The sequence below is a fragment of the Dipodomys ordii genome, unplaced genomic scaffold (assembly GCF_000151885.1).
Source record: "Dipodomys ordii isolate 6190 unplaced genomic scaffold, Dord_2.0 Scaffold163, whole genome shotgun sequence".
Classification (NCBI taxonomy): Eukaryota; Metazoa; Chordata; class Mammalia; order Rodentia; family Heteromyidae; genus Dipodomys; species Dipodomys ordii.
The window spans coordinates 143,293-156,173 of NW_012267379.1; the positions used below are offsets into that span (position 1 = coordinate 143,293).

The 12,881-nt window shown below is 52.4% G+C and overlaps 1 protein-coding gene across 1 annotated transcript in view; it reads right to left on the reverse strand.

Moving 5' to 3' along the window:
• The window catches only part of Metrnl (meteorin, glial cell differentiation regulator-like), a 24,576-nt gene extending 22,844 nt beyond the window's left edge, over positions 1–1,732 (reverse strand). Inside the window, exon 1 of the mRNA XM_013033083.1 lies at positions 1,689–1,732. Within this exon, the coding sequence (XP_012888537.1) occupies positions 1,689–1,732 (44 nt within the window). The remainder of the gene's footprint in view (positions 1–1,688) is intronic.
• Between the last annotated feature and the right edge of the window lie 11,149 nt (positions 1,733–12,881).

A 12,881-nucleotide genomic window follows, 5' to 3' on the forward strand; every position in this document is an offset into this window, starting at 1 on the left:
GCTCTTCAGCTCAAGGCGAGCACTCTACCACTTGAGCCACAGCGCCACTTCTGGTTTTCTGGTGGTTTATTGGAGATAAGAGTCTCACAGACTTTTCTGCGCAGGCTGGCTTTGAACCACAATCCTCAGATCTGAGCCTCCTGAGTAGCTATGATTACAGGCCTGAGCCACCAGCGCCCAGCTTATCTGAAATGTTTTGGAGTATACTTCCTAACTAGAAACAGGAATATGCCTATCAATAACAGGGGAGGACCGTCCTGGAGGTGTGGGGAGAAAGGAGGCTTTTCCTGATGACTTCCCAGCTGGCCCTGCGGCTGGTGTCTTCTTGGGCCTCCCTGTGCTGCACTCACCGGGCCTGTTTAGGGTTCCTATGGGGTTTGGTCCACACGGTTCTCATTCACCTTCGACTTACAGCGTGCTCTCTGTGGAGCACCAGTGGGCTTCATGCTGGTACTGGTTCATGGGGCAGGATCTGGACTCCAAACTCAGTTTCAAAAAGCACATCGCAAAGTTGGAGGATGGATGGCATGGTTTCACGAGCCAGGGTCCAGGTCTGACCCAGGGGTGCAGAGCCCAGCAAGGTGCTGGCTGGCAGCACAGTGGAGGAAGGAGAGAACAGTGCCAACAGAAAGCCTCCCGGTTGTGCCCTTACAAATTTAGTTCTTTTTTGTTATTATAAAGGTGAGGTGCAGAGGGGGTTACAGTTCCATTAGTCAGGTGGTGAGTACCTTTCTTTTTGTACAATGTCATCCCTTCCTTCTCTCTCCCAGTTTTTCCCTCCTGTCCCTACCCTCAATTGTACAGTTCATTTTCCAGTGTCTAGTGAGTACCACTGCTGCCTTTGTTCAGCCTTTGTCCCATCATTTCTGTGCCGTCCCAATGAACAAACATGACAAAAAGAAAAGAAAGGAAATACAGCAACAAAGGAAAAAACCCTGTCTTCATTTCCTGGAGCTCATTTTGACAAATATTTTTTTATATGCTCAGAGGCATACAGGCATTGAGTCTTTGTGATCCTCTCCTCGGAGTATCCTGCTTCGGTCTCACTGTGTCAGTGCCTAAAGTCCGGTATAATTTATTATGCCCTCCATAGCTTCCACATGCGCCGTTTGTCTCTCTGAGCTTGGCTTTCCCCACTTACCATGAGGTCCATCCATTTCCCGGCAAATGACGTACTTTCTAATGGAGGTGTAAAATCCCACTGTGTAGAGGTACCACATTTACAGGAAGTCCTCGTGTGGGTACTTGGGAATGTTGTCTGTCCTCACTTCCTTGAATCAAGTGAGGGAGGGCAGGGCGGCTGCCATCCCCTAGTGACTAGCATCTAAATTTCCACAGGCCATTTTCCTGGCCACCTTCCAGGCCTGCACACCTCATCGTCCCCTTCCAGATTCTGGGGCCCCATGCACCCTACATCATCAGTTTAGCCAGTGAACTGGGAGGCTAAAGGCCAAACTATCCTCAGAAGGTGGTCAAGCGGTGCGGATCAATGGACGGTCTGTCTCACCCCGCCTCTGCGGACTCTTCACTTTTTCTACCAGAAGGCTTTGGAGCTGCACCCCGCCCCTCTGTCCCCTAGAGGGTGTGCCCTGGTCCCTGGGGCCCAGCAAGGCCTTATCAGCAGCGATTTTAACCTCAGCTCAGCCCCCAGGGTGATGTCCATGAGGAAGCTGTGCTGCTGGTCTCACCTGGCCCTGGGGCCCGGAGTCTCTTCCCGGTGCTTGGGCCCCATGGCAGTATTCTCTCTGAGGAAGTGCCCTAGTCTGACCTGGGAGGTTCGGTGCTCACAGCCCACCCGAGGGAAAGGCCAGCCCTGGCCTTCCTGACTCGGAGGGCAGGGAAGGAGCCACTGGGCAAACCAGCATGGCAGCAGTGATGCTGCGTAGAAGCCTGTGCAGGCAGGTACTGGTGTGCTTGAGGGCCAGGCGGTGGGAGGAAGGACTGGTGATGGGCCTGGTTCCAGGCCGATGGTACGCCAGTACTCTAGCACCCTAGTTAACTTTGTGCCAGAGAAGAGTAGTTGCCAGGGTCTGATCCTTTCCCAGAAATGTCCAGCTCAGAGAGCCCTGGGCAGGACTGCATGACAGCACTGGTGAGAGGGGAGGGCCACCAGAGCCCTCCCTGGGGTGACAGTCATGGCCTTTGTCATGGGGCTGTTTTCCCCACACATTGCCAACTGTGTGGGTTTTACTCAGCATTTGTTCCCTATTTTCTCTACTTGTGCACACATAATTTCCACACATCATAAGCAACTCTGGTCAGTTCCCGTTTTAAGATCTGGTTTTAGGCAAACTTTAGCAGAGCTTTCCTCCTGAAAAGGGCGAGCTGGGAACGATGCCTCTTCTGTGTGAAGAGGGCCCTGCTGGTCTCCTTAACACGGCTACTGTGGAAGGGACTTCAGCCTCTTTCATACCCGTGGCAGGCTCAGGTTTCGGGAAGCTCTTTCCTTCAGCTAAACCTCATGTGTTTCCTGTACTTCCAAAATGGTCCAAGCAGGAAGTACTAAACCTCAGAAGGCAAAAATAGCTGAGATTTTCCCAACCTCTGTGGTTCCAAGATACAGATCCACCCTGTGGACAAATGCCTCCATTGTGGGTTTACTGTGTCTTGTCATTTTAAATCTGACCTAAGCCTGCTTCATGCCCCAAAGAACTACGTTAGACTTTTCTTAGCTGGGCCAAGCAAGAGGCTCCAGTCTTCAGCCGACCTCACTCAATGACAACCTCCAGCAACAAGACCTGGCTAGATAGAAGGTGTGGAGCTAGTTTCTAGCAGGCCTCACACACCTAGGCCCAAGCCCCGTGCAACCAGAGAGGCTGGTGAGGTGGGACGCAGGGACTCTCTGTAACCACAGTATGGAACAAGAGAACCCTGCCTGGCCTTCCGATGCAGAGACCTGACCGTGCATCCTGCCCCAGTCACCCACTGTCTCCAGCACACAATCCGGAGGTGGAAGACAGGTGAGTCTGTGCTGCACTCAAGCATGCAGGTCCAGCCCATCACCTCCTTGGCAGGGAAATTGGTCCAAAAATTCACCCTGAAGGCACACACCCGAGGGCCGCCCATGTTGTGTGGCCCAGATGAGGGATCCCCAGCAGCATGTCTCCCTATCTTGCTGTGGTAGCAAGTGGCTCTGAGCAAGAACACCCGTGTACTGTTGGTGGGTGGACGAGAACCAAGAACACTCAGATGGAAACTTCTAGCATGTGGTACCCTGGGCCAAGCCTGAGATGAAAACGTGTTTTCTTTGTATATGCACATATACACTATATATTGGCAATAGTATCTGAAGCAGGTGGAACCCTGCAGGCCCGAGTCCTCGGTGATGGCGTCTGCATCAATTCTAGGCAGTACAGCTCAAATGGGACAGGAAGACCTGGCTAGAGTCCATGGAGAGGTGGAACACTGCTGGGCAGGAAAAATCCCACTTCTCTAGAAAAACAGCAAATAGCTCAGCGTATACATCATGTTTCCTTTGGCCCAGGAACCCTCTTAGGTCCAAATACCAGCCATGCCCTCATTCTCCCCTTGGGTGGCTGGGTCTCAGTTTTACCTGCCCCGCTCCAGTGCCATGTGCCCTGGTGTAGACTGTGCCCAGGTCCTTTGCTGGCTGCTGGGCTCACTGCCCAAGACCCAGGAGCTCTGTGGATTTAAGATCTTCTGTACTAAAACTAGGCAAGCTCCAAGTCAACCTGGGTGAGCTGGTCAACAGGTCCACAGTCCCATAGAAGGAGGAGTTCAGTCTCTGATCTGCCCGAGCTCACCAGGCTGGCAGGCTGCTTACCCATCCCGGTCACAGATGAGACACACTGGAGGACCAAGGAGTGTTCAGAACAGAGACAGAACCCCCTCCTTGATGATGTCTCGTCCACCTTCCCACAGCTCAAGTGCTGGAAGCCCTGACTAATGCATCCTCCAGCACCCTGCGTCAGGGTGATATCCCAGAAGGACTCCCAGATGGGAGCCCCATGCCAGCTTGGCCCAGAAACACGATCGCGAGGCTCCACCAACTGAGTTCCCCACGACACTTTCCACCAACAGTATCTACTGCCATTTGTTGTGCTGAAGTCGGCACTTGGAGGGTGGGTTCTCATGAAACCCTTCATTTGTTCAGATCTGCAAAGATCCCTCTCAGCCTCCTCCAAATCTCTTGCAACTCTCGGACTCACCAGTACAGATAAAACCGGGGTCCTCATACCAAGAAACCTAAATTCCTAGACACTACTATGGAGTTTATAGCACATCCAGGGTTTTGACCAGTGCTGGCAATTTTTTTTTTTTTTTAAGGAAAAATGAAAGCCTGTCCCTCAACCAGTGTAGTGAGTTGTGCTGTGGTTTGGGTGTGTCCCCAAAGCCATATATCTGTTGGTGCTATTTGGAGGTGGGTCCTCTGGAGTAATTGGGCTCCACGAGGTCGTCCGAGGATGTCATCAGAAGCTTATACGCAGCAGGAACTGGCTGGCTGCCACGTGTTTGTAGGACCAGGTACTGGGGAGGCTGAGATAGAAGCGTCATTTGAGCCTAGGCACTCAAGTCCTACCTGGGCAACATGAGATCCTATCTCAGAAGGAAAAACAAATTCAGATGAAAAAGAAAGAAGTAAAAAAACAAACCTTGCTAATAGCATACTCTACATGTGATATACTTTCCAGGTTATAGCCTTCCAGATGCTGGTGCGACGCACTCAGGTTTCTAGCCTCCAGAACCATGTGCCAAATAACTTCTTTATACATCATCCAAGCTGTAGTGTGTTCAGCTGTAGCCACAGAAAACCCAGACAGGTAGACAGAGAACAAACAGAAATCTGTTAGTGGTTGATTGAAGCTTGTAGCTTGCTGAATAGCTGAGACAGACTTCCAGGAGCCACAGGGTTTAGGGAGTGACATCCCTTTCTTCCAGTCTGGTAGTGCCCAGTGCTGCCTATTATTTATGACCTCTTATTCTACTACATTCTCATTCGCAAAGCACAGTGGCAGGCATGTTCTGAGATATCCCCATATCTGAATAGTGTGTGTGTGCGCGCGTGTCTCCATGTGCACATGAGGCTTGAACTCAGGGCGCAGGCCCTATCCCTGAGCTCTCTCTAGGTCAGTGCTCACTCTACCTTGAGTCACAGCTGTGCTTCCTGTTTAAATTAACTCGGCCTTATTTGTTTGGTTTCATTCATCCTTAAAGACTATGAAACATTTTAAATTTGCACTGAGTTCACCTCTTCAGAAGTGACAACCAGTGCTGCTGTGCGTGAGTGTGTATGGCCATCTGAGAGAGCTTGAGAGACAGTCCAAGTGTCCAGAGAGAGAGGACAGCCCCCCGCCCCCAGTGTGGGTTCCAGGAGTAGACAACATGAGCTGGGAGAAGCCAGAAACCCATCCAGGGGGACTGCCTACTGGCCACTGCTGCCCAGCATAATGGTATGAGGATGGGTGCCCGGGCAGGGGCACCGACCCGCAGCCCCATGGACCACAGAATTATACAGTGTAAACTCTGGGAGAGCAACCCTGCTGATCAAAATACCCAGGCAATCTAAGCCAGCTTACAGACAGACATGGGCAGCATTTTTCTACACTCATAACGTGAATTAAATCTAAAAAGCACTTTGGACATTTTGAGCTTTTTTTTTTATTGTAAAAAGTGTACAGAGGGGATACATTACATGAGAATATTACATTTCCTATATTTTGAGCTACTTGATAACACCTTTTGTCTCTAGCTGGATGTAAGTGCAGATGCAGTCTGTTTCTAGGCCTGGTTACGCAGGTAGATTATCCGGACATGTTTGTTTGAGGAACTCTGCCTCATGGCCACAGACTGTGTGAATGGGGCCACCACTGCCTGAAGGTGAAGCTGTAGATGACTGCTCCAAGTGAGGAGCGTTCTCAGCTGCTGCTTTTCCAGCAGCTAGCCCAAGACGTTAGCTCCCATGTCCGCCTTCCAACCTGCTGCCTGTGGCCCGGTGTGCCGGCCCTCCGTCAGCGGCCAGCTCACATGAGCACTGGTTTCTACCAGCTACAGGGACTTGGCAGTGCACGAAGACGCCCCTGGCCCCGCCCCCACAGAGACGGTGGCTTAGCGATGGCGTGGGGCACAGGGCAGGACTTCCTGCAGAGGGGACAAATGGGCAGAGGCTGGAGGGGCAGAGTCAGAGGTAGCCTGAATCAACTCACAATGGGGTTGGGCAGATATGCTGCCTCTCTGTGGCAAGTTTCACAGATGGATTTAATTCACATTTTGGAAAAGTAACCCTGAAAACTGTAAGCACAGGGGAGGAAAGAAGCAGGAATACCCGGAAATACCCAGGGAGGCTACGCCCAGCTGACCCATGGCGTGAAATGACTATGGCGGGTGTTTAGGTATGAGCTGGCAACAGATGGGGGATTCCAGGGGTAGCTGCTGGTATAGGACACTGGGAGACACCATCAGCGCACGGGGAAGGTGGCTCAGGTACGCAAGCTGACTCCAACTGCACTGGTGTCTTGAGCCTAGGGGCTGAAGGATTGTGCTTCCATTTGCAAGTGTCTGAGCTGAGTCCTCACAACTGGGACCTGAGGTTCAGTGAGCACCACAGCAAACCCCAACCACAAAGATCAGACAGGGCCTGCTACACATTTGCTAAGGTTTTGGAACACAAAGGAGGTGTTTCCACCGAGAGCCAAACTGGCTGTGGAGTTTTACCCTAGCCTGCAAGAATCAGTGCACATACTAGCTCGGCCACGGGCTATCCAGGCTACCTAGGTAGGCCTAGGTAGGGGGAACAGTGCAGGTGCCCAGGTCAAGAGTCAGCTACAGGTGCTCCACAGACCCCCCTCATCCCAGTAGGTCCTGAGGCACTGCACGTAGAGGCAGGAGCAGGTTCTTCCCCAGTGACTTGTCCTTCATAGCAGCATGGGTTCCTCTGAGGGCACAGCTGGGACTCACGACCACTTCTTGGGCCATGCAGAGTCTTGGGAGTGAGCCCTTGGTTCTGCATGTACAGTGACAAACACATTCTTCAGCCCCAGCCGGGCTTCCCCCACCCTGCCACCATTCCATGAGCCTCCTCTTTTGCTCCCAGAACTCCCTGTAGGAGAGCTACCTTGCCACACAATGTCTTAACTACAGCCCTCTCTTTGCCTCTAGGCTGTGGTGGTAACCACGGAGAGAAAACAGTGCAGCACACACTGCATGAGGACATGCAAGACAGCCAGAGGCACTCAGTGTAGTGCCGCACCACTCAGGTTAGACTCAAGCTCTCAGAGCCTGAGCTCTCCTGCTTGAGACAGCCTCGGGCTCAGAGCTGTGTCCCAGGACCTGGGCTGGACATCCACTACTCTGCACAAACAGGTGCACAGCACAGAGCCCGGTCATTCAGGGTTCATGCAGGGTCACAACAGAACCCCAGATAGGGCCAGGTTCACAACTAGTGTCACAGCACACAGTACTACTAGTACACTGACATCCACAGCCCAGAATAAGGCTCACAGCAAACTAATCCATGACTGGGCATTTCTTGAGGCTCATGGCCCAGTGCCCTAGCATTCTGCAACTCAAGTCCACAGCCAATACTTTATAACTCTGCATAAAGTCAGGCTCCTCACAGTATCCTGCTGAGAATACTCCAATTTTTTTCTGTGGACACTGTGACCTTCGTGGCTTACAACCTACAGTGTGGAGATGGCTCTAGGCCAGGGCTTTTTGGAGCAGAGATGAGGGGCCCACTGTTGGTGCTTCCCAGAGCATGCTCAGGAATGTCTGGTGGTCTAGTTTGATCTACCTTCTCCTGTCTTGGTGAATCAGGTAGGTACCTACTGTGTCCAAACAATCCAGTGGTCACATGTACACTCTGAGAACAGCATGAGAATGTGTAATATACCACTGATCGTGGACATCAAGAAGCCAAAAAGGCCCACGTCGAAACCAGTGCTGAGGGGGGCGTTGTGGCTGTACTGGCAAGAACCCCGCCATCTACATTTGCCTGACAGTAATGGCTAGGATGAGCAGCATGATAACCAGGTGTACCCCTGCATGTACCGATTTAACTCGTCCAAGGAACAAATGAGGCCCCCATTTTGTGCAAGTGATGCAGGCTGATATGGGTGCAGTGGCTGTGCTGGGCTAGGGGTACTGGACAGGACAATGCAGAGCTGAGAGGCCACACTACCGGCTTTATTCCTCGCCGGGCTACTGTGCAGAGGGGTCAGGGAACATTTCAATAAACAGGCATGCCATGCCCTGGGATCGTAGTGGCTGAAGCTGGGCCGAAGTTGTCTCAATACTGATACTTCTATCTCCACCATCCTCTTTCTTCAGCAAGCTGAGAGTCAGCTGGGGAAGGCCCGTGTAGTCACCCTGAGAAGTCCTGCTAGGAATGGACACAGGACTCCTCATAAGAGTAAACTCTGGCAGCTACATCAGTAGCTCTATGGCTTCTCTCTTCAGGTCTTGGAGAATACAAGTTGCCCCTGGTATTTCCAGCCTCTTGCCGCCATCTGCATTCTCAGATGTGGACTGGTCTCAGCTCCTTCTACCACACATGAATGTTTTTGGACATGTCATCTCATGCCAGTAAGTCCCATAAAGTTGCCATTAAACCAACGTTGAGACATTTTTCTGTTCACAATTAGGGTGACATTTCATTGAGCACCAAAGGTTACTCAGCCAGAGCTGCTCCTGCCCTAAATCAACCGGACAGCTTGGCTCACTGCGCCAAATCCAGTGCAGCCCTGATGTGACCTGCCATCCACCCGGACTTGGAGCAACCTCTGGTGCTATGTATACAACATGGAGGTTTATTTTGTTTGATTATTTTTTCCTGGAAGTTCTTGTGGTTTTATCGTCTTCTTCCTGCCCTGTGTCAGGCTCATCCAGCACATCCTGTCCACTCTGGTTCTGGGGGTGACCTCCGCTGACTGAGCTGGCCAGGAATCAGGACACCTATGGATGTTGCCACCCAAAGGGCAAGCTGGCTACGGAGCAGTGACTTCCTGCTTCCCTACTAAGATGGACGATTTCCTGGGATTCTGGGGAAGGCTCTGCCTCTGGCCTCAATGGGGATACTGCCAGGAGAGCCCACAGGTCCTGGCTTCTGCTCCTTGTCCCTCTCCTTTCCTCAGTCTCTTGGAATACCAGCATTCCATGTGCAAACCCGACTTGGGCTCTGTTTTCTGGCCTGATGGGGAATCCAGGCCAAGACAAACATTCTCCATGAAGCTGATGCTCACATGAGATCCAAATGTCTGGCTTCACTGTTAATTAAATGCTTCCTGCAACAGGAACCTCATCCCTTCCTGCCCAAGTCAGGGCAAGCGTCCAGCCTCTGGCTTTAGGTCATTTGGGTTGTGCAGAGCTTTAATGATGATAATACTTATGAAGGGCCTGGCATTTAGAAAATGCTTAAGCAGGGGCTGGGAAGGTGGCTCAGAGGTAGAGCGCTTGCCTTGCATGCATGAGGCCCTGAGTTCAATTCCTCAGAACCACATAAGCAAAAAGAAAAAAGCTAGAAGTGGTGCTGTGGCTCAAGTGGTAGAGCGCTAGCCTTGAGCGAAGAGCTGAGGGACAGCGCCCAGGCCCAGAGTTCAGGCCCCACCACCGGACCCCAAAAAAGAAAAGAAAATGCTTAGGCAGTGGGGTCTCTTGTCCCTGTCAGAATTTCTGACAATGCAGGCAGTTGCCACCTTGGGCAAGGTGCTGGGTAGCATCTTAATACTTACAAAGAGCCACAGAGCTTCCCCATTCTTCTGTCCTGAGACAAAACTTTAGGGATCTGCAGTGTCACCACCTGCAGTCCAGGCTCTGTAACTCAGCTTCCTGCCCACAACCCGAGGAACACCTGCTGCATGTCCAAACCAGTGCCTGTGGCTTCCAGGAGCTCTGAGTGGGAGGGTCCTTCTTCCAGAGGCCAGCCTCAGTCAGAGTTGCCTACCACAATGGCTGCGTAGAGAAATGAGATGGGCTGGTGGGCCCCCAGTAGGATCTGTCCCTCAGTGTTGATGTGGCCACTCCTAAAAGAATGGCTGAGGTAGGACAATGTTCAGAAATGGAAACCATTCGGAGAGCAGGGGATAAGGCCTCACCTGCCACCTGGGTTATTCCAAATCCCACCTTCTCTGATGGTCCAGCACTATGCTTGTGACTGGAGGTGAGCAGCAAAGGGTTTGGCACACACAAAGCCCCAGGGGCTGGCCCCAAGTCAGATGCACACCATAGAAGAGCCACTTCCCAAAGTGTGCCACAGGAGTCCCCCGTAGCCACTGCAATTCCCAGGCCTAGACTGAAGGAGTGTGTGCTGGGGCAGAGTTCATGGGACTACATCCACCTTGGGTCTATTGGCCTAAATCCAGAGCCAGTCACCACCATAATGTAGAAGAGCAGAGGCTGCCTTGTGCACCCGTTGGTTTTCTCCTCAACCGTATGTTCTCTAGATCAACTGGCTGCATGTGCAGTCTCCTGTGGTCCAGGCCTTCATTACCTCCAAGCAGTACCCACTGCCCAGGGAAGTTGTGTGAGAGTTGTTTAGATTTGTCCCAACTGCAAACTTGAGGATACATGAAGTTTTGGAGCTTAGATTGTCACAAGAATCCGTATGGCTCCACGTTAAAGCTTGAACTCAGCCCTTGATGACACTGTATAGGTCAGGCTTTCACTCCCAATCCAGGAGTGCTACACACACACACACCATGGGCCTTCAGCAAGTCTCTGCCTCCTGTACCAATACCACTTGGTGTAGCTCTCAATTTAGACAGATGGTGTCTTAGTCCATTAGGGCTGCTACAGCAAATTACTTTAGTTCAGATAATTTATAAATGGATTTAAGTTCTCACAGTTTGGAGGCTGGGAGTTCCAGATTAGGACACAACAGATTCAGTATCCAGTGTGCGTACCTTCCTCACAGATGGGACCTCCCGAATGTCCTCACAAGGTAGAAGACAGGTGAGGCTCCCTTATGCCTTACACTGATCTTAAGTGTAAGACACCATGACCTGAGCACTCTCTAACATCTCCTAAACCCCAGCATCAGGACATGGGTTTGGGATGTGACATTCAGATCCCAGTGCTGGTCCTCCCTACCGTGGGCCATGGGCAGATGGCACTGAGTCCTCTGAATGCAGCTTTGCCAGTATTTGCACAAATGGCAATTAAAAATTAATAAGCTCCCCACTCAATATTCCCAAAACTTCTGGGGTTTTGTGTCACTTCCCTTTGAGTGTCTATGCAACTGTTTGTCCTTTATCACATCCTTCTTTTCTGACTTACACAGTCAGTCCAGTAAACCCGAATACACCTCATCCCCCTGGTTCCTTACCAGAGCTGTGCCAGTCCCAAAGGCCAAGTCTAAGTCTCTCGGCCTTTCCAGAAGACTCTACCTTAAGTAGAATGACCCCAGGCCTCAAACACCCTTGGATTTTTAAAACATCACCTCCTATCACTGTGAATTTCTAGTGCCTTCTGGTACTCTGTTTGCAAAAAGGAGATTCCAAGTTGTGTAGGGGAAGGTGTGAAAAGGAAATTTCTGGCTTCAAGAGATGTGCAGGAAGCAAGACACAAGCAGCCAGGCCCAATTCCAAACACCCCCTGCTGTGGGAGGGCTAGAAACCAGCTGCAGTTCCTAATCTCTGACCCCTTATCTCCAGCTGGGATGCATTCTGTTAACTAGCAAGCTACTCTTACTAAATCATTTAAATGTAACTTTTTTTTTTTGGGGGGGGGGTCCGGTCGTGGGGCCTAAACTCTGGGCCTGGGCGCTGTCCCTCAGCTCTTCAGCTCAAGGCTAGCACTCTACCACCTGAGCCACAGCGCCACTTCTGGCTTTTTTTTTCTTTTTGCTTATGTGGTGCTGAGGAATCTAACCCAGGGCCTCATGCATGCAAGGCAAGCACTCTACCACTGAGCCATCTTCCCAGCACCAAAATGTAACAGTTCTTGATATGCCCAAGGCATGAGGTTCTTGAAAAATAGATTTTCAGATTGTTTTCATCAGTCTGAAATAAGTAGTTATTTGTTATTCGGACCTTGGCCTAAGGTTTTCAATTTGTAGTCTGCGCCTTGCAAATACAAAGGAATTTAAGAAAAAAATATCGTTTTAAATTGGCACTTAAATAGAAACTTGGCTTTGTAAAAAACAGACTCTTTTTTATCCTACTTGACGACTCAGTCATCCCGCTGCATTCGCACCTGCGGCTGGCAGCGCCGCCGGAGCCGCGCCTCCACGTGGGCCTCGCACCTTGTTAGCTGACTGGAGGGGTGTCTCACCGGTTTGTCTGTCTCCGCTGGCTCGGAGCCTCCGCCTACGGAGTAACCAGATTACAGGCCGGGCCCGCCGCTAGCCTTACTAATTCAGAGCACCTGGAACAACGGTTAGACTTCATCCGAGAGCACAGAAATCCCTGCTCAGATTCCCGAAGCCCAGCGGTGCTCGGGTGTCCATCCTCGGTCCGCAGCTGCCCAGGCTCGGGGGCCTCCGCCGAGGGGGTGCGGCCTGGGCTGAGCTAGCCGGGCTCCGCCGAGGGGAAGGGGTGCGGCCTGGGCTGAGCTGCCCGGGCTCGGCGGAGGGGAGGGGGTGCGGCCTGGGCTGAGCTACCCGGGCTCCGCCGAGGGGAGGGGGTGCGGCCTGGGCTGAGCTACCCGGGCTCCGCCGAGGGGAGGGGGTGCGGCCTGGGCTGAGCTGCCCGGGCTCCGCCGAGGGGAGGGGGTGCGGCCTGGGCTGAGCTGCCCGGGCTCCGCCGAGGGGAGGGGGTGCGGCCTGGGCTGAGCTACCCGGGCTCCGCCGAGGGGAGGGGGTGCGGCCTGGGCTGAGCTAGCCGGGCTCCGCCGAGGGGGTGCGGCCTGGGCTGAGCTACGAGGGGAGGGGGTGCGGCCTGGGCTGAGCTGCCCGGGCTCCGCCGAGGGGGTGCGGCCTGGGCTGAGCT